The 27,480-nt window shown below is 45.3% G+C and overlaps 2 protein-coding genes across 12 annotated transcripts in view; one reads left to right on the forward strand and one right to left on the reverse strand.

The window, feature by feature from the left end:
• LOC147014908 (arf-GAP with GTPase, ANK repeat and PH domain-containing protein 1-like) overlaps positions 1-7,800 on the reverse strand; it is an 88,834-nt gene extending 81,034 nt beyond the window's left edge. Inside the window, exon 1 of the mRNA XM_085853358.1 lies at positions 5,202-7,800. Within this exon, the coding sequence (XP_085709484.1) occupies positions 5,202-6,570 (1,369 nt within the window). The 5' untranslated portion in view covers positions 6,571-7,800. The remainder of the gene's footprint in view (positions 1-5,201) is intronic.
• On the forward strand, positions 7,756-17,168 carry LOC147014909 (uncharacterized). Of its 11 annotated transcripts, none has more exons than XM_085853364.1 (6): positions 7,756-7,889; positions 8,386-8,662; positions 8,843-8,938; positions 9,074-9,152; positions 13,406-13,549; positions 16,868-17,168. In XM_085853364.1, exons 2-6 carry the CDS (start codon positions 8,580-8,582, stop codon positions 16,871-16,873), a joined length of 408 nt encoding a protein of 135 aa, XP_085709490.1. In that variant the 5' UTR covers positions 7,756-7,889; positions 8,386-8,579; the 3' UTR covers positions 16,874-17,168. The 11 variants fall into 11 exon arrangements, 7 of the variants coding, with proteins under 7 accessions (XP_085709490.1, XP_085709488.1, XP_085709486.1 ...); XM_085853362.1 differs by lacking the exon at positions 7,756-7,889 and adding an exon at positions 7,896-8,146; XM_085853361.1 differs by lacking the exon at positions 7,756-7,889 and adding an exon at positions 7,900-8,036.
• The last annotated feature ends 10,312 nt before the right edge of the window (positions 17,169-27,480 follow it).

The following is a 27,480-nucleotide window of genomic DNA, read 5'->3' on the forward strand; positions in this document are numbered from 1 at the left end:
CACATGGACATCAGGAGACATCAGAGTACGTTTACATGAATCACATGGACATCAGGAGACATCAGAGTATGTTTACATGAATCACATGGACATCAGGAGACATCAGAGTATGTTTACATGAATATCATGGACATCAGGAGACATCAGAGTATGTTTACGTGAATCACATGGACACCAGGAGACATCAGAATATGTTTACATGAATATCATGGACATCAGGAGACATCAGAGTATGTTTACGTGAATCACATGGACATCAGGAGACATCAGAGTACGTTTACATGAATATCATGGACACCAGGAGACATCAGAGTACGTTTACATGAATCACATGGACATCAGGAGACATCAGAGTATGTTTACATGAATCACATGGACATCAGGAGACATCAGAGTACGTTTACATGAATATCATGGACACCAGGAGACATCAGAGTACGTTTACATGAATCACATGGACATCAGGAGACATCAGAGTATGTTTACATGAATCACATGGACATCAGGAGACATCAGAGTACGTTTACATGAATCACATGGACATCAGGAGACATCAGAGTATGTTTACATGAATCACATGGACATCAGGAGACATCAGAGTATGTTTACATGAATATCATGGACATCAGGAGACATCAGAGTATGTTTACGTGAATCACATGGACACCAGGAGACATCAGAATATGTTTACATGAATATCATGGACATCAGGAGACATCAGAGTATGTTTACATGAATATCATGGACATCAGGAGACATCAGAGTATGTTTACGTGAATCACATGGACACCAGGAGACATCAGAGTACGTTTACGTGAATCACATGGACACCAGGAGACATCAGAGTACGTTTACATGAATATCATGGACATCAGGAGACATCAGAGTATGTTTACATGAATATCATGGACATCAGGAGACATCAGAGTATGTTTACGTGAATCACATGGACACCAGGAGACATCAGAGTATGTTTACATGAATCACATGGACATCAGGAGACATCAGAGTATGTTTACGTGAATCACATGGACACCAGGAGACATCAGAGTATGTTTACATGAATATCATGGACATCAGGAGACATCAGAGTACGTTTACATGAATATCATGGACATCAGGAGACATCAGAGTACGTTTACATGAATCACATGGACATCAGGAGACATCAGAGTATGTTTACATGAATCACATGGACATCAGGAGACATCAGAGTATGTTTACATGAATATCATGGACATCAGGAGACATCAGAGTATGTTTACGTGAATCACATGGACACCAGGAGACATCAGAATATGTTTACATGAATATCATGGACATCAGGAGACATCAGAGTATGTTTACGTGAATCACATGGACATCAGGAGACATCAGAGTACGTTTACATGAATATCATGGACACCAGGAGACATCAGAGTACGTTTACATGAATCACATGGACATCAGGAGACATCAGAGTATGTTTACATGAATCACATGGACATCAGGAGACATCAGAGTACGTTTACATGAATATCATGGACACCAGGAGACATCAGAGTACGTTTACATGAATCACATGGACATCAGGAGACATCAGAGTATGTTTACATGAATCACATGGACATCAGGAGACATCAGAGTACGTTTACATGAATCACATGGACATCAGGAGACATCAGAGTATGTTTACATGAATCACATGGACATCAGGAGACATCAGAGTATGTTTACATGAATATCATGGACATCAGGAGACATCAGAGTATGTTTACGTGAATCACATGGACACCAGGAGACATCAGAATATGTTTACATGAATATCATGGACATCAGGAGACATCAGAGTATGTTTACATGAATATCATGGACATCAGGAGACATCAGAGTATGTTTACGTGAATCACATGGACACCAGGAGACATCAGAGTACGTTTACGTGAATCACATGGACACCAGGAGACATCAGAGTACGTTTACATGAATATCATGGACATCAGGAGACATCAGAGTATGTTTACATGAATATCATGGACATCAGGAGACATCAGAGTATGTTTACGTGAATCACATGGACACCAGGAGACATCAGAGTATGTTTACATGAATCACATGGACATCAGGAGACATCAGAGTATGTTTACGTGAATCACATGGACACCAGGAGACATCAGAGTATGTTTACATGAATATCATGGACATCAGGAGACATCAGAGTACGTTTACATGAATATCATGGACATCAGGAGACATCAGAGTACGTTTACATGAATCACATGGACATCAGGAGACATCAGAGTACGTTTACATGAATATCATGGACATCAGGAGACATCAGAGTATGTTTACATGAATATCATGGACATCAGGAGACATCAGAGTACGTTTACATGAATCACATGGACATCAGGAGACATCAGAGTACGTTTACATGAATATCATGGACACCAGGGGACATCAGAGTACGTTTACATGAATCACATGGACACCAGGAGACATCAGAGTATGTTTACGTGAATCACATGGACATCAGGAGACATCAGAGTACGTTTACATGAATCACATGGATATCAGGAGACATCAGAGTATGTTTACGTGAATCACATGGACATCAGGAGACATCAGAGTATGTTTACATGAATATCATGGACATCAGGAGACATCAGAGTACGTTTACATGAATCACATGGACATCAGGAGACATCAGAGTACGTTTACATGAATATCATGGACACCAGGGGACATCAGAGTACGTTTACATGAATCACATGGACACCAGGAGACATCAGAGTATGTTTACGTGAATCACATGGACATCAGGAGACATCAGAGTACGTTTACATGAATCACATGGATATCAGGAGACATCAGAGTATGTTTACGTGAATCACATGGACACCAGGAGACATCAGAGTATGTTTACATGAATCACATGGACATCAGGAGACATCAGAGTACGTTTACATGAATCACATGGACATCAGGAGACATCAGAGTACGTTTACATGAATCACATGGACATCAGGAGACATCAGAGTATGTTTACATGAATCACATGGACATCAGGAGACATCAGAATATGTTTACGTGAATCACATGGACACCAGGAGACATCAGCGTATGTTTACATGAATCACATGGACATCAGGAGACATCAGAATATGTTTACGTGAATCACATGGACACCAGGAGACATCAGCGTATGTTTACATGAATCACATGGACATCAGGAGACATCAGAGTACGTTTACATGAATCACATGGACATCAGGAGACATCAGAGTACGTTTACATGAATCACATGGACATCAGGAGACATCAGAGTACGTTTACATGAATCACATGGACATCAGGAGACATCAGAGTACGTTTACATGAATCACATGGACATCAGGAGACATCAGAGTATGTTTACATGAATCACATGGACATCAGGAGACATCAGAATATGTTTACGTGAATCACATGGACACCAGGAGACATCAGCGTATGTTTACATGAATCACATGGACATCAGGAGACATCAGAATATGTTTACGTGAATCACATGGACATCAGGAGACATCAGAGTATGTTTACGTGAATCACATGGACACCAGGAGACATCAGCGTATGTTTACATGAATCACATGGACATCAGGAGACATCAGAGTACGTTTACATGAATATCATGGACACCAGGAGACATCAGAGTACGTTTACATGAATCATATGGACATCAGGAGACATCAGAGTATGTTTACGTGAATCACATGGACACCAGGAGACATCAGAGCATGTTTACATGAATCATATGGACATCAGGAGACATCAGAGTATGTTTACGTGAATCACATGGACATCACGAGACATCAGAGTACGTTTACATGAATATCATGGACATCAGGAGACATCAGAGTATGTTTACGTGAATCACATGGACACCAGGAGACATCAGAGTATGTTTACATGAATATCATGGACACCAGGAGACATCACAGTATGTTTACGTGAATCACATGGACATCAGGAGACATCACAGTATGTTTACGTGAATCACATGGACATCAGGAGACATCAGAGTACGTTTACATGAATCACATGGACATCAGGAGACATCAGAGTATGTTTACATGAATATCATGGACACCAGGAGACATCAGAGTACGTTTACATGAATATCATGGACACCAGGAGACATCAGAGTACGTTTACATGAATCATATGGACATCAGGAGACATCAGAGTATGTTTACATGAATCATATGGACATCAGGAGACATCAGAGTATGTTTACGTGAATCACATGGACATCACGAGACATCAGAGTACGTTTACATGAATATCATGGACATCAGGAGACATCAGAGTACGTTTACATGAATCACATGGACATCAGGAGACATCAGAGTATGTTTACGTGAATCACATGGACATCAGGAGACATCAGAGTATGTTTACATGAATATCATGGACACCAGGAGACATCAGAGTATGTTTACATGAATATCATGGACACCAGGAGACATCACAGTATGTTTACGTGAATCACATGGACATCAGGAGACATCAGAGTACGTTTACATGAATCACATGGACATCAGGAGACATCAGAGTATGTTTACGTGAATCACATGGACATCAGGAGACATCAGAGTATGTTTACATGAATATCATGGACATCAGGAGACATCAGAGTACGTTTACGTGAATCACATGGACATCAGGAGACATCAGAGTATGTTTACATGAATCACATGGACACCAGGAGACATCAGAGTACGTTTACGTGAATCACATGGACATCAGGAGATGTCGGTGTCGTTGGACATTAATTTTAAGGACATGAGGAGACTATGGACAAATCGACAAATGGACACAGCACAGATGTGAACCCAAGGGAACAGAAGCAAGTAATGATGAGAGTAACAAATCATCTAAACTTGAGCTTTCGTGCACACAGACCACACTTCGACACACTTTGTGACCGTCGGTCAATGTGGGCCACAGTTGTTGATGAGGGTTGTGGTTGTTCGCAGACACGAGGTGTTTGTTTTTCTTTCACATCACATATAACTGCAACTTAAAGATACCGTACTCAGTCATACATCAATCGACCGGTTCGTTGTCCAGGGAGAATGATCACTGGTATAGTCGGAACAATTTGAGTGGCACAAGAAGTTCACAACACCTAAGGAATGGCAAACTGCCTGACAAAGATCAATTTAACTGCATCGTACCTCCACTGGCAGGGTCGGTGATTGGAGGCTCCACGTGGATGGAGGGAATGTTTGTAGAAGCAGCACCTGAAGGTGAGGAAACCTCAGGATGATCACCGGAAATCGGAATTTCTTCAGGACCATTTTTCCTGGAGAATATTTGGCTAATAAGCCTGCGGAAGCGGCCCTCGGGAGGAACGAACGCGGGGTTCCACCCCGGAACCTCCGTGTCGCACAACTTCGGCCGTCCTCGAACCCTCAAAGACGTGCGACGCTGAAGAAAGTTTTGCCACTTATGATCTCCAGTCTTGGCTGCTGCTCCTCGTGGAGATCGCTTCCGTTGACCGACGGAAGAGCCGGCATTGTGGCGGTCTTCCTTAACAGCATCGTCAGCAGCTGAAATACCAGACTGGACACCGTCGGATGACCTGCGTCCACTACGGATCCTAAAGCTGAAGCTCTTGCGGATACTACGTGGGGCACGTTGTAACGCTGACGACGGAGGAGGTCGAACCCTCTCGTTTTCGTTCGGAATGCAATCTTCATGCGTTGTACATCTTTGCATCGAGTCCTGTTTTTGCACACATACTCTGGACTTGTCTGGACTTTTTTTGTCACCCTGTGAAAATGAAGTCCGCCGCTGGAATGACAGGCTGAAGGCTCGAAGTCGCCGGGCAAAATTCCAACGGTCTTCGGCACCAGGTCCACCGTGCTTTAACGAGTTGATGTCACACACCTTGCTACTTCCCTCCACGACGAGGCTCATAGGCCGCACCGGTCTGTTCCTGGAAGCCATACCTTTGATGGAAGACAATGAGTTGGGATGACATCCACCACGGCCTGTCCCCGTATCTTGTCTCGACGCCTTGTACTCAGATCCTGAACCCTCAACCGGTGAGCGTCGCATGTCGACGACACAAAAGCTGTGAGGTCGCTGAGAACACTTATGGTTTGTGGAGAGGTAGTCCCTGGATGAAGACCATGATTCGCCACCAAGCTCATTCTGATCAAAACCGAAGTCCCCTCTCGGTGCTCGGGTGTGTTGTGAAGAAACACAAACATCTTTCTGTGCTTTCTGTCTGAAGCGAACAGCTTGGCTGTGAACACTTTGCGTTGCTTCTTTGGACTCCAATGCATTTGTGTTCATCCTTGAGCTGCCTGGATCAACATCGGTCTCAAGTCCATTTACCGTGACCTTCCCATCAACAGAATCCAGGCCATTTGGCACACCAGCCACGTCACCATCTTCTAAACGTGGGGAAGTATCGCTTCCCCAGACGGCAGGTACCTGTCGTCCTTGGCCGGTTGTCTCATGCTCCTGGTTTTTGTTGATCACATCTGGCCTCGATTTTCTGGGTTGCGTGTGGTCCTGGTTCTCCGAGCCGTCCATAATTATTGGGTGCTTGAGACGTCACAGAACCTTTCCGTCAACCAGTCCGAGTCATGTCCGACACCATATTGAATGAGGTCCCATGCGGGTTGTGGTGGTCGCTTTCATGCCAGCATCGCAAATTTGCATCGGAGTCGATAATTTCAACCGGGGTACCTGGTATCAAAATTCACAACCGGCGCTTCACGTCGAGATGTTCATTCAATTTACATTCCCAACTATTTCCTGATCCTCACCAATCTTGCTCTTCATCCCACCATTCCTTTACAATTTCCAACCTTGTTTTTGATGTAAACAGAAGGTGAACCTCCAGGAGAATAAAGGCTTCATTCCTAAATGTAGAAATCTTGGCACTGGACAGGTGAGCAGGAAGAGCTTGGACAGGTGAGCAGGAAGAGCTTGGACAGGTGAGCAGGAAGAGCTTGGACAGGTGAGCAGGAAGAGCTTGGACAGGTGAGCAGGAAGAGTTTGGACAGGTGAGCAGGAAGAGCTTGGACAGGTGAGCAGGAAGAGTTTGGACAGGTGAGCAGGAAGAGTTTGGACAGGTGAGCAGGAGGAGCTTGGACAGGTGAGCAGGAGGAGCTTGGACAGGAGAAGATTGGGCAGGTGAGCAGGAAGAGTTTGGACAGGTGAGCAGGAAGAGCTTGGACAGGTGAGCAGGAAGAGCTTAGACAGGTGAGCAGGAGGAGCTTGGACAGGTGAGCAGGAGGAGCTTGGACAGGAGAAGATTGGGCAGGTGAGCAGGAAGAGTTTGGACAGGTGAGCAGGAAGAGCTTGGACAGGTGAGCAGGAGGAGCTTGGACAGGTGAGCAGGAGGAGCTTGGGCAGGTGAGCAGGAAAAGCTTGGGCAGGGAAGTAGGAAGAGCTTACACAGGTGAGCAGGAAGAGCTTGGGAAGGTGAACAGGAGAAGATTGGGCAGGTGAGCAGGAAGAGATTGGACAGGTGAGCAGGAGGAGCTTGGGCAGGGAAGTAGGAAGAGCTTGCACAGGTGAGCAGGAGGGGCTTGGGAAGGTGAGCAAGAAGAGCTTCGGCAGGTGAGCAGGAGGAGCTTGGGCACGTCTTTACGCACCGCACCAAACGTCTTGTTTTCACTCCAGACTCACACCCATGCTGGCGCAGCGAACCACCTCGACGTTCCCTCGCGTTTCGATGGCGAGAATCCCACACGTTTACACCGGACCGTGGTTCCTCTATGTCGAAGCGGCCCAGACTCCGACCCTTCTCCGGCAATCACCACTGCGCCTCGATCACGAAGCTGGGCGTGGCTGCGGCCGAGGTGGGCGTGGCTGCCGCCGAGATGGGCGTGGCTGCGGCCGAGGTGGGCGTGGCTTCCGCCGAGATGGGCGTGGCCGCGGCCGACATTGTGGAGGCCCTATATCTTCTTCATCATCATCATCATCATCACATTCGAGCTCCACCGTTCGATCTGTGCGATAATAATAATAACAGCGGACGGATATTCACGGTGCTTCGTCTCATTTGTCCTTTTTGTGTCACTCAGTTCGGTTTTCCATGTAAATGTGTAATCTGTGAAACACGGTGTCCGTGATCTGATGATTTTTACCTCACGAATATGTGATTGATTTATTTTTTTACCCATTTTTTTCATTTTAAGGTTTAAGGTTCAAATTCTTCGTGTTGTTCATCTGCAGACTTGCGATTGAAGACTTCGTGACGATCGTTGACGTTTACTTTTACAAAAACACAATTATTTATTATTCTTCTCAGTATGTTTAATAATGGAATGGTTTTTTTTTAGATTTTTTTTTAACATATATATATATATATATAATTTTTTTTCTCTCACATTGCAGACCGGTTGTTGACCTGTTTTACCTCCTCTCCACGGGTCTAGTTCCCTCTTCTCTCGGAGACCCGACCCTCCCCAAGCTCGTCCAACACGTCCACCTTCCAGTAACGTCCTTCTGGTTAAACTCCCCAAATCCAGGCTTTCTGCACATAACACCCCAACACTCATTCGTTCCTCTTTTCACACAATTCACCGAGAATGTTCGATGGCATTCTTCCCTCCAGAGCAGGTGGTGGTGGTGGTGGTGGTGGTCGTGGTGGGGGGTTGCATGTGGAACACCGGTATGACCAGCCATCCTGAATTGTGACGTTTTCTTTCTGATCAATTAACCCAACCCAAATTTCAAGTGTGTGTGTGTGTGTGTGTGTGTGTGTGTGTGTGTGTGTGTGTGTGTGTGTGTGTGTGTGTTTTCTTGTTTATTCAGTTCCTTGACATTTTACTCTCTCCTTGCTCTTTCACAGCCTTGATGTTGTATGGGGGGGGGGAAGGAAAATTTTACTTGCATCTGTCAAACAGGTGAGGAAAATTGAAAAAATAACATCCACCTGTTCAAACAGGTGAGTGTATACAGGAAGAGCGTCGAGGTAACACATTACATGTTTCATTGAAACCAAATTGTGAATTATATAACTTCTTTCACTTGATCAAAACGTTCTGCCTTCACTACTTCGTCTGTTTCCCATCATGCGCAGGGATTCTCTTTCTACTCACCTTGAGGGAACACGTGCCGAGCTTCAGGATCCTTTGGCCCAGGAAGAAGACCGGCACAAGGTTGAAGGATGTTTGTATCTGATTATGAAGCCATATGCTTTGATAGTTCTTTCTTGATTTGCTGACTTGGCTGATTTACTGATTTACTTATTTTTTGATTTGCTGGTTACTGCGTTCACTGTCTGATGGTTTATTCCACCTGTTCTGCACCACTCCATGGCTGCAGATCACTTCCTGATACTCGGACGAGAGTGTTGCCCTCCCCCCCCCCATTGCTTCAGTGTATGACCCCTTGGCCCTCTTACCAACATACTCTGCTCTTTCAAAGAGTAATTCTTCATTTATAGTCAGGTCAGGTCAGGTATGGGAGCATGCGCCGGAGCAGCGCGTCGCTGCGTCCACTTTCCACCGGTATCCAGGGGCCTCCGTCTAGCCATCCCCCAGGCAGATGCCTCACCCATCCCCATCTCCTTGATATGCCGATCAACCTGCTGCAACCACAAGGCACGTGATCTTCCCATTGGCCTCCTCCTCTCACGAGACTCCCTCGCTGAGAGAATCTGGTCAACAGGATCAGCGTCAGGAAAACGAGCCACATGTCCATACAGCCGCAGCTGACGCTCACGGACTATGCATGCCACAAATCTTATTTGAGTCTCTCTCAGCAACCGCTCGTTGGACACAAAGTCCGACCAGCGATAGCCAAGGATTTTCCTCTGACTCACAGCCGGCAGAGACATGAATATCACTGCCAAGGTAAGTGAATGTCTCAACGACCTCAACATCCTCACCACAAATAGGCACAGACAGGACAGTGGCATCCAAGATGTCATTGAAAGCCTGGATCTTGGTTTTTGACCCAGGAAACCCGTAATCCCAGCGGCTCCGACTCCTCATTCAGCACCTCGAGGGCCCCCAAAAGGATATCTAAAGTCTCCGCAAAGATGACTGCATCATTTGCGAAATCAAGGTCAGAGATCTTGACATTCCCAAACGATGCACCGCAGCTTGATCTCTCCGACATCCTCCCCAGAATCCAGTCCATACAAGTGTTGAAAAGTGTGGGGGGGAAGTACACACCCCTGACGAACTCTAGTAAAACTGAAAATAAGTCAGAGATGGTACCACCACATCTCACACCACTCTCAGTACCAGAGTAGAGTTCAGACATCAGATTGATCAGTTTTGGTGGCACCCCACGAAGACCAAGAATCCTCGAGAGCATCCCGATTCACCGAGTCGCACACTTTACAGAGATCAACATAGGCTGCAAGCAGCCCCTGTCGAAACTCTCGCCTGCGTTCGGTGAGGACCTGAAGAGCAAGGATACGGTCAATCGTTGACCTCTTTGGTGTACAGCCTGACTGCTCTGGACGCTGGTGCTCAAGCACATGGTGGCGAACCCTATCAAGAATTATCCGAGCAAAGACCTTGCCCGGCACCGAGAGCAGCGTCACCCCTTGGTAGTTGTTGCAGTCTTGGCGATCACCCTTCCCTTTCCAGAGAGGGACAACAAGGCCCCTCTTCCAGTCAGTTGGGATGATGCCTGTGTTCCAAGCAGAGCATGGAACTGCATGCAACGACATGAGTGCAGCATTTCCACCAGCCTTGAGAAGATTAGCATAGATGCCACAGATCCCTGGAGCTTTACCGCATTTCAACCGGTTCACCACAGCCTGTGTTTCCACAAGCGAAGGTGGACCACAGTTGATTGGAGGGTCAGCAACAGGGATTATAACACCCCCGACATCCAACTCAACAGCTGGTGGATCAGCCTGGTACAACCGCTCAAAGTAACCGGCCCAGCGGGCCTTCACGTCAGACTCCTCTGTCAAGAGCCTACCACCCTCTGCTCTAACTGCAGTACACCGAGGGATGGGCTTTGATGAGCGCAATGCGCGAATTCCCCTGTAAGCAGGATGAGAATCCCTTGACCACAGGTGATGGTCTACCTCCTCACAGATTCCTCGCACATAGGCCTCCTTGTCCACCCCAAGTGCACGTACAGTTTTATGCCTCTACTCCATGAACAGCTCAGCTCTGCCATTCAGCCTGGCCCTGTGACTCTGGTCAATGGTATCCAGTGTCCCTTGAGAGACAAAATTCTTCTTTGCCCTTCATTGAGTTCCAAGACATCCACCGGCAACATCAAGGACCGTGATCTTGAAGGCACTCCACAACTCTTCAGGACCTCCCAAAGCACCCAGACTCCTCAAATCTTCACTCAGCCTGTTCGCCAACTCCTCAGCTACCCTCTCATCCTTAAGCTTGCCAACATCCAGCTTAGGCTGGGATGGTACCATTCTCCTGGAGTTAAGGTGCAACTTCAGAGTTGCTACAACAAGCCTGTGGTCAGTATTGAGGAACTGAGCACTCCGGTAGACCCTGCAGTTCTGGATCATCCTCCAGCGACCATCAACGAGGACATGGTCAATCTCCTTTGCTACACCGCCAGCATTGGAATACCAAGTCCAGCGATATGCTTGTGCGTGCTGAAACCATGAACCGGTCACCCTAAGTCCATGACTTCTTGCAAAGTCAAGGAACTTAGTGCTATTCTGATTCATAGTTGGATATGATTTATAGTGTCTACCTGGTTACCTCCACCACCACCATTATGTTTTCATTCCTGTCTCTCCATCTCTGTGTGCAGGATATCTCAAAAAAGTTGTTCACAGATTCAGACAAGTTATGTGTGTGACAACGATTAAATTGGTAGATTTTGGTGACGATCCGAATCCAGATACCTATTTTTTTTTTAAAGTCATTTCACCATTAAGAGATGGAGCTAAAAACGATATATAGGGTGATATTTCAAAAAGTTGTGGACGAGTTATGACAAAACTTGGTGGAAGAGTTGGTTCGGTGACGACAACAAGCCGATTAGATATTTGTTGAGGTCCGAATCCAAATCCAGCCTATCAGTGGGATCCAACACCTAAACTGTTCAGCTTGGTGGAGGTATGCGCTCTTCCAAGTGCCATTGTAGTTGAAGATGCGGTAACTTTGGAGCAGGGGTGTGCATCATCATCTATCTTCCAATGTTGTCCGGTTCAATATTTTTAGTCGAGCTTCCTATGTAGTTCCCTCATGATACTTGGGATGAGTTTCGTGTTCCTTGATTGAACTTTTTCCAGTACCCTTTTGTCCTTCTCGAGATTGGGATTTGGGACTCAAAACTTGGATCCAATAAGTGAAGGTGCGGATGGATAAAGGATTTATACAGGTGCATAATTACTTCTCTTTTCTAAATTCTGTCTGAAAAGTTTCTTTGTATCATACCGAGGACTGTTGGCTGCTTAGGCACATTGAAAGGAGTTTTCAAGAGATCAATTAATACTCCCAGATCTTCTTATGATTTCCAAACTCGTACACGTGACGTAGGTTGCGGCTTCCTATATGCATTACTCCACATTTGTTAAAGTTGAATTTCATTTGTCATTTTTCTGCCCAAGTCTGGTGGTATTATGTCTTGTTTTCTGTGTTTTACTAGTTTCGTCCTCGTCCTCCTCGGCTACTCCCTATACAGTATTGTATTACTTTTTTTTAGAAGTTTCCTTGTAGTGCAAAGCAATTAACTTGTTCTTTTTTCTCTTCTAACATGCATTTTTTTGTTGTCTTGCGTTTCGTTTTGTTTGGTTGCTAATATTTGTTCAATAAATAAATTACTAGTTTGGGTTAATTTCTGCGTTTTTAATCTTCCCAATCAGTAAAATGTTTCCTGCGCTGACTTAGTCGTGGGTTCACCTCGTCGTGGACACACAAGCGACTCTAAATCTTTGATTCCAGCAGAGGCCGCTGCACCACGAAGAAACACCTCCATCACAGGAGAGGAGCACATGGGGGTGGGCAGGAGAGGTTTGCAGGAGTGCACTTAACTTTGAGGTGCCGAGCTTGGGTTCGAGTCATGACCCAATGATAAACGTGGAATGGTGTTTTGCATACAGGGCGATACATAAATGTGTGCCGTCCCTCGGATGAACATGAAAAGTGTCCCATCTCCCAGCATTGGCTGGTGAACGTTAAAGATCTCACGATGAGTTTCCCGATCTCACGATGAGTTTCCTGAAGAGCAGGAGTTGATCTCGACAAGTTGAACAAATTCAATTCCTGCCTTATCCTAGAGGGGAATTGTATCGGTGCACAGCTGAATTTCCCGCCTCCCGCCTCAAACTGCTGCAAATGATGTTCCTCGCAGCTCGCAGCAAGCTGCATACGAAGTAGGAAGATGCGATCAGTTTTGAATACTAAAACGGGCAAATATACTTATTTCGTACAGAATGTTTACCCCAGTTGTTTTTTTTTGTATACAGAGTCAAGGGTCATGGAAGTGGTTAAACGGAGAACGGATTCGTACGCAACATATAACAAATGGATCAGCAGAAAGAGAAGGGGTAATTGCCAACAACAGGGCTGAAGGAAGAAATAAATGGAGATGGATAACAAGGGATGCACGAGTAAGTTTTAGGGGTATGGGAGAATGCAGGGGGTGGATAATATAAATAGAGGCAAAAGAAACTAGAAGGGCACTCTGACATTGCAAGGTATGCTTCCACCCATATTATTACATCATTTTACATACAAGTTTGATTTAAATCTCTGAACCCAGATGAAAAAATTAAATAATTCTGGCTGCCAGATCATGTGTCCAATCAGGTTGAAATTTAAAACATATATTCCCCATGACTACTAGATCATAATTGTGAAGTTTCATGTTAATTTGATGAAGCAGTTTCAAGAATTTTAAAAGGATTTTCGTTCAATCCAATATGGCTGCCAGACCATGTAACCTAGTAATTTTTTGTGAACACCCTGGTATCCCCAAAGCTTGAGTAATATGTGGGTGAAGTTCCGCTCAATCTGTCAAGCTGTTCTGGAGAAGAGGATTTAAAAGATTTATTCTTCAAATAAATCATTGCAGCCAAACCATGTGACCTGTGACAAAGGTGGAGAACTTTTTGTTCCTCATGGAAAAGCGATTATACCAGTAAAGTTTCACCTCGATCTGTTTAGCCTTTTCGGAGGATGTTTTTGAAGTTTTTTTTTTATGTTAAAAAAACAAAATGGTTGCCAATCCACGTGACCGATGACATCATCAAAAAAAAAATTCCGTCCACACAATTTAACCCCAGATGACCCTCAAAAATTTTCATACTGATTGGACAAAGTGTTCGACGTATACAATTATGGTGTCATAATGAAGCCACCTATGATGTCATCAAAAAATCAGACTTGTTTCCCATGGGGAGTACATGATGTGCCAAGTTTCATTTCTTTCCATGGAGCGGTTTTGGAGATAGATGCACAAAGTTTTTCCTTTTTTTCCAATATGGCTTGCCACACCAAGTGACCAATGACATCATAATTATCATTAAAACATTCTATATGATAGTTCAAGTGTGCCAAGGAAAGACTTTATATGATGGAGGTTGCGCAGTGGAAGCCAATTGGCTTTCGAGACCAACATTGAAATGTGGTGTAGCCAAGAAGGTTCATGGCTGAGAGAGACACAAGAGTAAAAGTGAAGCAACTTCTTCAAAGGGGGCTGTTAAGAAAGTAGATTGTATGGTTTGCCGTATAGTCCTTTGAGAGAGAGAGAGAAAGAGAGAAAAAAAATGTGCGATTTCTCAGGGCTAAAAGACATATTCCAAGTGTTTGAACATATTCCAAGACTGCCTGTCTGAAGGATCTGATCTCTGATATTGAGGGCCAACATAGATTGTTTGGAGAGTAGAAGCAGCATGTCCAAGGTTGAGTGACCTGGTCTGAATTGGAATTGATGATCTGAGATTAGGCTATTAGAGAAAAGGAATGATTTTAGTTCAACTGCAATGATGGATTCCATGACCTTGCTGATGATTGTAAGCCAATTGGTCTGAAGTTAAGGTGCCAGTTTTTGCAGCTTCATATAATGCTGTGATTTTCGCTGATTCTAAGCTGATGAAGCTGACCTATGGTAAATATGACAGACCTGAGCCTTGGCCTGGTGGAGGAGTTGCTCTTTTCATCAAAGACTCTATTCCTCACTCTCCATGCACAGCCCTCACTCCCCTACACCCCCAGGAATACCTCTGGCTAAGGCTTCCCTTCACTCCCACCTCATGTTTATATGTGTGCTGGACCATCCACCAAACAGTGATGACTCCATTTACACCTAACTATCTGAAAACATGGACCAACTTCTATCCTCTCGAGTGTAGTAGATAGTAGAAAAATTGTGCAAATTATGATGCAAGCATCAAATTTGGCATTTCTGTTCTGCAGGGCTTTCTGATCAAATCTGCCCGATTGGCCATTTGAAAATCCAAATTTTGAAAAATTAGAAAAAAAAAAAACTTCAAAAAATTTGAAGTCACAGCTGGCTGAAATTCTTGAAGCGCAAGTGAACATCCCAGACAGAGAACCAAGGGGAGATGCAGTCATCATTGATGGCTCAGCACTTATCAATGCCCTACTTCCACGCACTTCAAAGATATTTGATGACTATGCTAAAGAAGACATCATCCCAAAGGTGGAATCCTATGGTGCCAGGTACGAGAGGGTGGATGTAGTGTTTGATGTGTACAAGAAGTCAAGTCTAAAGTCTGAGGCAAGGTCGAAAAGGGGGCAAGGAATCAGAAGAAGAGTGACAGGAACCAGTAAGACCCCAAGTAACTGGAGAAGCTTTCTTCGAGATGACAGCAACAAGACTGAGCTGTTTCACTTCCTTGCTGAAAAGATGTGTGAACCACAGACGACAAGCACAGTCATTGTCACAAAAGGAGAAGATGCCATTAGCAACACAAGGAAGTCACTGGATGCTGTGTCTCCATATTGTCATGAAGAAGCTGACACTCGAATATTTGTACACGCCAGGGATGCAACGACAGATGGTAGCAAGTCCATTATCATTAAGGCTAATGACACAGACATACTAGTCATAGCAATATCTGTACTGCCATCCTTACAGGAACTCGGTCTTGAGAACATGTGGATTGCCTTTGGCCAAGGAGCCAAGGCACGATGGATTCCAGTCCATGAGGTCGTTTCTGCAATCGGGCCTGAGAAAGCTCGAGGGATCCCATACTTCCATGCGTTTACTGGATGTGACGTCGTGTCTGCCTTCCGCGGTAAATGAAAGAAAACTGCATGGCAGACTTGGAACGTCTTTGATGATGTTTCTGAAACATTCACCAATCTCAACCAGCATCCAACATTGATTCATGATCTTGGCTTTTTTGAAGTTTTTTTTTATTTTTTTCCTCAAAGTTTGGATTTTCAAATGGCCAATCAGGCAGATTATTTTAATTAGTATCCCCTAGAGAACAAATGTGGCAAATTTGATGCTTGTATCATCATTTGCACGATTCCTCTCAAAAATTGCTGTTATCTGCTCCACTACTCATCCGAACTCTCTTTTCCTCATATGTGGTGACTTCAATTGTCATCATGCCAGTTGGCTAGGTGTGGGTACCTCTCTCACCTGTCATGGCACTTCAGCAAAAGCTTTCTGCAACTCATTGGGGCTGACTCAATCGGTCAACTTCCCGACCCGGATCTCAACCAACGGTACTCTATCCCTTCTGGATCTGATTTTGACAAATTTCCCTGAAAATATCTGTTGTTCTTCCTCCGCTCCAATCGGTTCTTCTGACCACGTGCTAGTGGCCCGACACAGATCAATATCATTGATGATGATGGTGGTAGATTAAGTTCAGCTGTTTTTTTTGTTGTTTTTACCCTCGCCAGTGGAGAGGGTATTGCATTTGGGTCTGGGTCTGTTTGTCTGTCCGTAGATGTGACGGGCCAGAGTATGGACCGACAACAATGGTTGGGAAACCAATGACGGGGTCCGCGGTGGAAAAGGCGGTCCCATGAAGTACGGAGAGCTGGCTTGAGGACCGGGGGGTGGGGGGGGTGAAGAGAGAAGGTTGGGACATCTTACATGGGCTGGAGCTGGACACGCACCATGAGTTGGAGCTGAACCTTAAAGATCCACATAATCGGAAATTCATGTTTACTTTATTGAATAGATATTATAGCTTCATTTAACACTGAATTGTTGTTTTTTTTCTTCAATAAATATCTTGAAACAAAGATTTTACTGTTTTTGGTGTCCTTGTACACTCGATTAGCCCCCCCCCCACAAACCGGTGATGTGATTACGTCATATATCATGTTACCTGCCATGACATCTCGAGGATACTTTTGTTTCGGGACTTATGTTTACACGTGGCAAAAAAGTACTGAGAATGCCATCTCTATGTATTGTTGCTGGTTGTAGCAATAAAACCAAAGATGGTGTGAGTACATATGTTTTCCAACTTTGTGCATGTTTTAAGTTCCAATTCATCATTCTAGTGTAGAAAGGTGTGTTTTATAAAATAGTGTGTACTTTAGCTTGCACTAAGCAAAACAACACCAATTACACAAGGAATCGAATTCATACAAAATCTCCACTAGTGTGTGTGTGTGTGTGTGTGTGTGTGTGTGTGTGTGTGTGTGTGTGTGTGTGTGTGTGTGTGTGTGTGTGTGTGTGTGTGTGTGTGTGTGTGTGTGTGTGTGTGTGTGTGTGTGTGTGTGTGTGTCCTCCATAACTCCAAAACCATGAAACCTTTCAGCCTGAAACTCTGCATGCATGTTAAGAGAACTCCATGAAAGTGCATGACTGAAAATTGGGTGTTTGTGTTAATTAAAACACCCCTTTTTGAAGATAATTATTAACAGCCTTATTTAATTATCCTTTATCAAGGCATTATCCTTGGTCAGCCCTGTGTCAGCTCACTGCTGGGGTCTGAAATCGCCATTTTGTTCGGCCTATTCAAACATGCCTTGCTTTGGAAACACGATCTATTCTCACAGACTAATTAAATTATATAATCGAAATATTATATCTGATTTGAAAATTGTATCTGATGGACTAAATTGTCAATCTGGAGTAAAATCTGAAAATTTAAACAAATTAGCGATTTTTATCACGACGTGTATTTTTTTAAGCAGAAGCAATAAACTTTTAAAACTTTTTCGAATGTTCGGACAATTTTATTTAGTGAAGAACATCTTAAGGAATGTGCAGAAAGTGGAACTTTTTTGACGCAACGCCATGCTCTCAAACCTGCTTTTACAATCCATGATGACAGAGTCGACAGGGGGTCCTTTTTTTTCCGGCAATTACGTATGCAGTTTGCTTTTTCTTGTTTTGTGTGATTTGCTTTCATGACAAAATATGAATGTAAATGCACTCATACTTTCTGCAATGTATTAAAAGTCGGCAGGGACTGAAAACAGACGTACGTAGACAGCATACACAGAGGTCGGACATGGTGGAGTTGGTGAAACACGTATGTGCTGGGGCATGGATGCAGGTAGGCCTTTGCCAGGTAGATAGCATGGTTTTAACTTTTCAATGCTCCCGCCCAGTTTTACATAGAACAGGGTGGTTAAAAATAAAACTTTGCTGTTTGGGCATGTCTTATCGCCCTGGAAATGTCCTGGTATGCTGCCTCCCCCTCCTCGCACTGCCTCCCCCTCCCCTCGTGCTGCCTCCCTCTCCCCTCATGATGCCTCCCTCCCTCACGCTGCCTCCCCCTCCCGTCACGCAACCTCCCCCTCCCGACGCGCTGCCTCCCCCTCCCGTCTCGCTGCCTCCCCTCCCGTCACGCTGCCTCCCCCTCCCATCGCGCTGCCTCCCCCTCCCTCCCCTTTGTTTCCCTCACGAGTGCTTGTATAAAGTGTTTATATTTGTTTCCTCATGAGTATTTGTATAAAGTGTTTATATTTGTTTCCCTCACGAGTATTTGTATAAAGTGTTTTATATTTGTTTCCCTCACGAGTGTTTGTATAAATTGTTTATATTTGTTTCCCTCATGAGTGCTTGTATAAAGTGTCTATATTTGTTTCCCTCACGAGTATTTGTATAAAGTGTTTATATTTGTTTCCCTCACGAGTGTTTGAATAAAGTGTTTACATTTGTTTCCCTCACGAGTATTTGTATATCGTGTTTATATTTGTTTACCTCTTGAGTATTTGTAGGAATGTCACAGGAATGTGGAATTTATTGGTTCATGGCTTGGCATTCGCCGTTTTTTGCCCAAGTCATTCACGAACTGGTTGTCCATCCCTGATGTTCAACTGAAGGTGTCACAGAAATGTGGAATTCATTGGGTCATGGCTTGCATTCGCTGTTTCTTGCCCAAGTCATTCACAAACCGGCTGTCCATGCCTGACATTCCACTGAAGGTGTCACAGGAATGTGGAATTTATTGGGTCATGGTTTGGCATTTGCTGTTTCTGCATTGTGTGCTTGCTTTTGAGCTTCCCCCTTTGCAAAGCACCTCTCTAGTATAGATATATTCCAACTAAAAATCCTGGTTCGATAAATCAATTCACAGCAAACTCCGTGCCAAGGAAGACGCATTTATATCAGGACGTGATGTGGAGTCCAAGAAAGCCAAGTACGTGCTACGCAAGGCCATCAAAGATTCCAAGCGTGACTACCTGGAAAAAACTGGAGGAGATCTACATCTGTATCATGAGTGCACATGCTAAAGAACTCTGGCATGGTGTCCATACGATCACTGGTTACAAGCTGAAATTAAAATCTCCAATGAATGATGATGACACATTGCCCGACAAATGAAATAAATCATTAGGTCATCTCTTCGAGCATGACCTAATTATATTGGTGTTGAGAGGAGAGGTGACGATCCGTCCGTCCACAATGAAGTTGAAGCGGGAGATCTGGTCATTCGTGATCCTGATAGAGGTCGATGAGACGTACACGATCGTATGACTTTCAAGGTCACCGAAGGTCAAGGTCAAGGTCACGAGGCCTTTGAAGTTGCGAAAATGACGATTTTCAAATTCTATCTCCTCCGCCATTTCTCAAGCGATCTTGAATTTGATTGTGGCATATGAATCTATGGGACAATATCGAAATTTTGATTGGGCCGGATTTTCGATATTCACTTTCGTTTTCGTGTCACGTAACTTCAAAGTTGGCAAAAAATGCGAAAGACGATTTTCATGCGAAAATGACGGTTTTCAAAATCTATCTCCTCCTACATTTCTCAAGCGATCTTGAATTTGATTGTGGCATATAAATCTATGGGTCAATATCTAAACTTTGTCAGGCCCGATTTTCGATATTCGCTTTTGTTTTCGCGTCACGTGACTTCAAAGTTTGCAAAAACTGCCCTACCTTCAGGAGGCTATATATTTCTCGCAGAGATGACCGTCACTCCCGCACGGGGGTAATTTTTTTTACATTGGATTCCATCATCCGGTGATAACAGCACCAACCACAGATGAAATGTCTCATGTTTTTGTGATCTCTGAAAATGACACTTGGCACGTTCTGATGAATGTGAAGTTCAGAAAAGTGATTCATCCTGATGGTATCAGCCCTAGCCTGCTGTGGTCTTGTGCTGATGAACTGTCACCCATTCTAACTTTACTTTTCAACTGGTCACTTCAGCTTTGAAAAATTCCCCTTGTTTTGAAAAAGTTCATAATTATCCCTGTGCTAAAGGGTTCCTCAGCGATTATAGACCAGTTATGCTAATATCCATCATTATGAAAACTTTCAAATGTCGAGTTTCACTCTTCTTGAAATCTGTTCTTCCTACTTCACTTGAACCTCATCATTTTTCATATCGAAGTAATCGTTCAGTTGATGATGCTGTTTTACTCACTCTCCATCATATTCTAAATCGTCTCGATAAACGAATGCCTACCTCTGTTTGGTTACTTTTCTTAGATTTTTAGTAGTTCTGATTTCAATACGATTTCACCTCGCAAACTTCATTTTGAACTTGATGCACTTGGTCTTGAAGGTTCGATTTGTAACTATTTTGGATTTTCTTGGACAGACCACAGGTGGTCAAAATTGATTCGAAAATTTCTCAAACGATCACCAGAGTGCCTCAGGGCTGTGTTTTATCCCCGATGTTATATTCATTGTTCAGTCATGATTGTGTCACATCATCTGACAGCTCACTGGTGGTAAAATGTACAGATGACCGGACTGTTGCTGGCCTGATTTTCAACGATGATGAAAGTGATTACCTAATAGAGTTGAAATATTTGTGGAATGGCGTTATTGAAACGATCTCAAACTCGATGCCATAAAGACAAAGGAAATTATTGTTGACTTCCGGAAAACAAAACTCCCCTTTAACCATTTGGGTATACACGATACTGAAGTTGAAATTATCACTTCTTTTAAATTTTTAGGCAAAGGTCCTCGTGATCTTAATTTTTAAAATTTTTTTTAGGCAAAGGTCCTCAGGTATTTCTAGTGATCTGAACTTGGAGAGAAACATTAATCGCTGTGTGAAGAAGCCTCAGCAACAGTTGTTCTTTCTTGGAAGGTTGAAAATTATCGGTGTCGGTCGTCCTGTGTTGATCAAGTTCTATCGGGCAGTGATACAGTGTTCTGACACTGGTGTGGCAGCTCGACGCAGGATGACCGATCCCTACTTAAAAGGATAGTAAAGACTGTTTGTAAAAGGATTAGGTTTGATCTGCACTCCAATCGAGTCACCAAAAGAGTGAAAGCTATCATCCGAGATGGGTTCCACCCAGCGCATGACATTTTTGAACTTTTCCGTTCGGTAAACGTTATCGCTCAATCAATACCAACTGTAATTGCTTGGACAATTTTTATGTTACCCAACTGCAATCCGCACCCTCAGTTAATGTGTGTGAGCTTCAAAAGAATGGTTGTGGATATTTTAAACCATGTCACTCATTTTATTTCAACACCAAAATGTTGTTCAGGGCTTTCTATTCACAATCAATCTATTTCTTATTGACTGGAATGTTTAAGCATGCACTGTCAAAGTACTCATTGTATGCACATCACACGTATATGACAATTAATTCTTATTGAAATGATTGCTGGGAGCGCTGCTGTGCCGCTGATGCAGTGTCGTCCCTGTTACCCATAAGCCGGTACACATTTTGCCGACCTCAAAACGATGGCAGGCTGAGTCAACCCACCTGGTGTTATTTCACGACACGACGGGTTCAAATTCGAGACCCGAAGATCTTAAGCCAGCCACCTCAACCGAGAAGCCATCACCAAACTCAGCTGCTCCATTATACAGATGAGATAGATCGTGTCTGGCTGTTTGCCAAAGCATAAAATACAACCATGTTAGTACTCTACAGGTGCAGTAGATGTACTGAAGTACTACATAAGCATTAACGTAATTTATAATAATGTTAATGTTTCTTACATTACTGACAACCCCATGCAATAAGAGGTGTGTGCGCGTGCGTTCGCGCGTCTGTCTGTGTTGTCATTTTTCTCAGAGATGGCCACAGATTTTCGTCAACCTTTCAGAGGTTCAGCAGTGAGTGCCAAAGAGTGTTTTTGACAAGAACAATAACAACAACAAAAAAAGAAATATATATATATATATATATATATTGTTGTGAATTCGCACCCGCCGGCGTGCGAACGGCCGCGTAGCTCGAATCGCGGAACGTCGCCCACCGGACGGACAATTCTGTCGTGACGCTCTCGGACTAACGCCGGGAGCTAGTCACGGGTGGCGGTTTAACCCCACCACGACCATGCCAATCGGCCACCCGCGTAGGATAGGGTTGTTCGCCAAAGTCGACCGACCTAAGTACCCACGCGGATGGTAAACCGGGCGATCGTACCTCGCCGCATGTCGACTCCGGACACGAGCCGCTTGGGCGGCCCGTTCCGTACTATCGGGATAACCGAGCGGTGTTATCGTCGACCTCAATGGTTCAGATTAATTACCGGGATCTTGCACCCGCGACGAACCCTTTACGTGAAGCAGGATGGAGATTCAATTAGGAAAAGACGAAGCGAAACGGGAAAACAGTTCACACAATGCACATTTATTTCCCGGCACACGCAAAGCATGTATATACAGCCATACACTCAAAATGCTCATATAGTAACCAGAACAATAAAAGCAACAACGACGCAGAGTTGATACCGACTATGCGCACACATGACAACACTTATACAGCTTTACTTTACAGACTGCACCAACACACATTTACACAAAAGCAAAGAAAAGAAGCCACCCTCATAGACAAGGGGGCAGACAGGCCTGTAGGCCAAATGTGCGCATGAACTGGAGGAGTGGCCAGGTCCACGAGACCAGGGGGGGGGGGAGGTCCTACCCGCGTCCTCGTGACGCGTTGGCGGGCAAGCCGCAATTGTGGCCGCGCAGCTGTGCCTCGACTCCGTGCTCCTTGGCGGGTTTCGTTGGTACGACGTTTGGGGTGGGGTGGGAACGGGTCCCCTTTTGCACTATCTCAGCGCGGGGGAAAGGGGGAATTGTTGATGCCCTGGGGGAGGAGAATGGCTGGCTGGCTTGGGTCCCGCGACGCGGCGAGCGATTCCCCACACCGCAACCTCGTCGCCGTCCTTCTCGCCTCGGACCCGAGCTCCCTTGCTTGCAGTTCCACCACGACTCTTCTCCGTTCCGCACTCTCCTCACCCAGCCGACCCGACTCTCTTTTCCAAAACTCTCTCAGCGACTCTAGAACCCAACTCTCCTCATTCGCCTTGCGCTCGCCTTCTTATAGGCTGGCAGGAGTAGCTAATATGCAAATATTCGGATCAGAATGATCTCGGGGGCGGAGCCACGCTCGCCCATTGGTCGGAGGAAACGGGGGCGTGAATCTCCCCTGAACCGAGAATTTGCATATATCGACGTCACACACACGCGCCTGGAGGCGGGGCCAAGCCGCCCCGCGCTCGCTAATTGGAAGGAGGAAAAGTGGGCGTGTAGCGTTTTTGATCCGAGTTTTCCCCTCGGAAAGGCCGCCATTTGCGCTCGTGGCTCGGTGCGTTCGGCACCAATCGCTGAACAGGCCCGAGACAGCCCGACGTTCAGCGTCCACAGGTGGTGCGGGAATGGCTGTAGAAGGAGAGAGGTGAAGGTGGTGGAGGGTTTTCGGTGGTGGTTTGATGGTTATGGTGCCGTTTGGGAATGGCGATGATGCGATGATGTGGGAGCGTAGATGGTGGCGGTGGCGTTGTTGTTGTTGTCTTAGGGTTGGAGCATGGTTGTTGTTGGTGACGATGGCTGGTGTGGTGGTTAAGGTGGTTGTTGTGTGATGGCGGTTGAAGCGTGGTTGGTTCAAAATAAACCAATTTGGTTGGTTGGTTGGCAATGTGAAGAATAATATTAATCAAGTATTCAAATTGAATGATCCTGACCCCATTATTTAGTGGGTGTAGGGAAGTGTTTTAGGCTCCGTTTTGTAACCTTACCAATGGGAATGGTGTTTAAAACTAAATTTCAAGATGGAGGATGCCCATTCAAAAAGGACCTGTGCAAGACAGCCGATTTGCATAATAATGCATAATTATTTATCACATAATTAATGCCTCCAAAAGTTATATTTGCTGTCCACTATCGCCAGAAGATTGCAAAAAACCAAACAAGATTCCTCCTAATCTGTTCCCCCTGTGGGCAACGCAACCAGAGAGAGAAAGAGGAGAGACAGAGAGACAGAGATAGATATCAGGTTTGACATCACAATGCAAAAACAAGACCAACTGGAAGTAGCACTATGTGGTGTTGACGTCATCGTGACTTTAAAGAATGATTTGTGACCTTAAAATTCCTGTGCAGCTGATGACCGAGCAAGTCCTCTCGATTTTCCACTGATAGTTCCCACATCTCCGCAGATTTATATCTCCGATGAAAGCGTTCCCATTTATATCGCCCAATGCGGTCACATCCATAAATTACGTACGGAAATGTGACGGAATGTCGGACCCTGCCCTCCTCCATCCCCCTTTCATGAAGGTCAGATGAAGTGAGAAAATCGTGATCTCGCCAAAATATCCTATTCAGCCTCACCTGAACTATCATCATTCCTTTGTGAAAAATGTAGAATGTCAGTTAAAACTGGCAAGGCTCACATGTGTGCAAACGATTCAAGTTACCAGTATCCATCAATGAGAGTATACCTGTGTGTGTTATCGAGACTGACGATGTCTGGGAGAAAGAAACTTTTGAACTTTCAAGGAAATCTTGAAAGAGCCTGACAGACCGAATGAGAGGCATTCGAGGCAACTGTCTCGAACAGCAACTACAAAAAGGCATGTCTGTTTTTTTTTTTTTAATGTTCGATTCCCATTTGATAAAAAAAGTAAAATCTGCGATCGGGGAATGCGATCCAGATACGCGTCATCCGAAGGAGTCGGCACGAGAGGTTCGATTCCATCCGTCGAAGCGACTTGAAAAGCAAGAAAAGCAAGAAAAGCAAAAAGCGTCGAAGAAAAAAAATCTGAAAACCCACTCCGTGGGAGTACCTCCTGTGCAGCTTCCCTTCGCAGGGCAGCTCACCGGATGATGGGATTGGGGCAAAGCCTTCGGGACCCCCAATCTTTGATAGGAGGGAAACCACGGGGTAACATCCCTGGGTCAGATTGCGGGAGAGTGTGTCGGAGTGGTGCTGAGGTGTCGTCCACCAGACGGCGGTCTCCTTGAGTTAACCTGAGGCGGTCCCTTCGGGTGGGTGCCTGGAATGTCCTATCCCTAAGAGAGGATGATCACCTGTCTCTGTTATCATCTGAGCTCAAGCGTTTGGACATCGGGATTGCAGCTCTCTCTGAGGTTCGGAGACCGGATTGCGGCGAGATAATGGTGGGTGGTTACACCTACTATTGGTCTGGTCGCTCTGATGGTTACCATACCCAAGGAGTTGCTGTAGCTGTGTCCAATAAGCTGACCCCAATGATAATTGAGGTAACACCGGTCAACGAGCGTATTATGAGATTAAGGATTCGTCACTCCTTTGGTGTCATTTCCCTGGTCTCTGTTTATGCTCCGACTGAGGCGAGTGATCTCACCGTGAAGGATGCATTCTACGCCACACTCGAGTCTGTGGGTGATCAATGCCCCAGACGAGATACACTTCTAGTCTTGGGGGATTTCAATGCATCGACTGGAACTGATAGGGACGGTTATGAGGTGTGTGTTGGTCCCCATGGGTCAGGAACTATGAACCAGAATAGCACTAAGTTCCTTGACTTTGCAAGAAGTCATGGACTTAGGGTGGCTGGTTCATGGTTTCAGCGCCCACAAGCTCATCGCTGGACTTGGTATTCCAACGCTGGCGGTGTGGCAAAGGAGATTGACCATGTCCTCATTGACGGTCGTTGGAGGATGATCCAGAACTGCAGGGTCTACCGGAGTGCTCAGTTCCTCAATACTGACCACAGGCTTGTTGTAGCAACTCTAAAGCTGCACCTTAAATCCTGGAGAATGGTACCATCCCAGCTGAGACTGGATGTTGCCAAGCTCAGGGATGAGAGCATAGCTGAGGAGTTTGCGAACAGGCTGAGTGGACACTTGGGGGGTCTAGGTGCTTTGGGGGGTCCTGAAGAGTTGTGGAGCGCCTAAAGACCACCGTCCTTGATGTTGCCAGTGGATGCCTTGGAGCTCACCGCAGGGCAAAGAAGAATTTTGTCTCTCAAGGGACACTGGATACCATTGACCAGAGTCGCAGGGCCAGGCTGAATGACAGAGCTGAGCTGTTCAGGGAGCTGAGGCGTAAAACTGTACGTGCACTGAGGGTGGACAAGGAGGCCTATGTGCGAGGAATCTGTGAGGGGGTAGAGCATCACCTGTGGACAGGTGATTCTCGTCCCGCTTACAGGGGAATTCGTGCATTACGTTCATCCAAGCCCATCCCTCGGAGCACTACAGTTTGAGCAGAGAGTGGTAGGCTCTTGACAGAGGAGTCTGAAGTGAAGGCCCGCTGGGCCGGTTACTTTGAGCGGTTGTACCAGGCTGATCCCCCAACTGTCGAGTTGGACGTCAAGGGTGTTACAATCCCTGTTGCTGACCCTCGAATCAACTGTGGTCCACCTACGCTTGTGGAAACACGGGCTGCGGTGAACCAGTTGAAACGGGGCAAAGCTCCAGGGATCTGTGGCATACATGCCGAACTTCTCAAGGCTGGTGGAAATGCTGCACTAGTGTCGTTGCATGCAGTTTTGTGCTCTGCCTGGAACACAGGCATCATCCCAACTGACTGGAAGAGGGGCATTGTTGTCCCTCTCTGGAAAGGGAAGGGTGATCGCCAAGACTGCAACAACTACCGAGGGGTGACGCTGCTCTCAGTGCCGGGCAAGGTCTTTGCTCGGATAATTCTCGATGGGGTTCGCCACCATCTGCTTGAGCACCAGCGTCCAGAGCAGTCAGGCTTTACACCAAAGAGGTCAACGATTGACCGTATCCTTGCACTTCGTGTCCTCACCGAACGCAGACGAGAGTTTCAGCAGGGGCTGCTTGCAGCCTATGTTGATCTCTGTAAAGCGTTCGATTCAGTGAATCGGGATGTCCTCTGGAGGATTCTTGGTCTTCGTGGGGTGCCACCAAAACTGATCGATCTGATG

The sequence above is a fragment of the Eptatretus burgeri genome, chromosome 13, assembly GCF_056783735.1.
Source record: "Eptatretus burgeri isolate ZD-2024b chromosome 13, Ebu_testis_v1, whole genome shotgun sequence".
In the NCBI taxonomy this organism is placed as follows: Eukaryota; Metazoa; Chordata; class Myxini; order Myxiniformes; family Myxinidae; genus Eptatretus; species Eptatretus burgeri.

What these genes read in the sequence shown, in the direction of transcription:
- LOC147014909 (XM_085853364.1), top strand. Translation starts at nt 8,580, where the DNA reads ATGTTCGATGGCATTCTTCCCTCCAGAGCAGGTGGTGGTGGTGGTGGT. An exon ending in GGGTTGCATGTGGAACACCG is followed by an intron (nt 8,663 to 8,842) that starts GTATGACCAGCC and finishes GCTCTTTCACAG; the next exon opens with CCTTGATGTTGTATGGGGGG. An exon ending in ACATCCACCTGTTCAAACAG is followed by an intron (nt 8,939 to 9,073) that starts GTGAGTGTATAC and finishes CATCATGCGCAG; the next exon opens with GGATTCTCTTTCTACTCACC.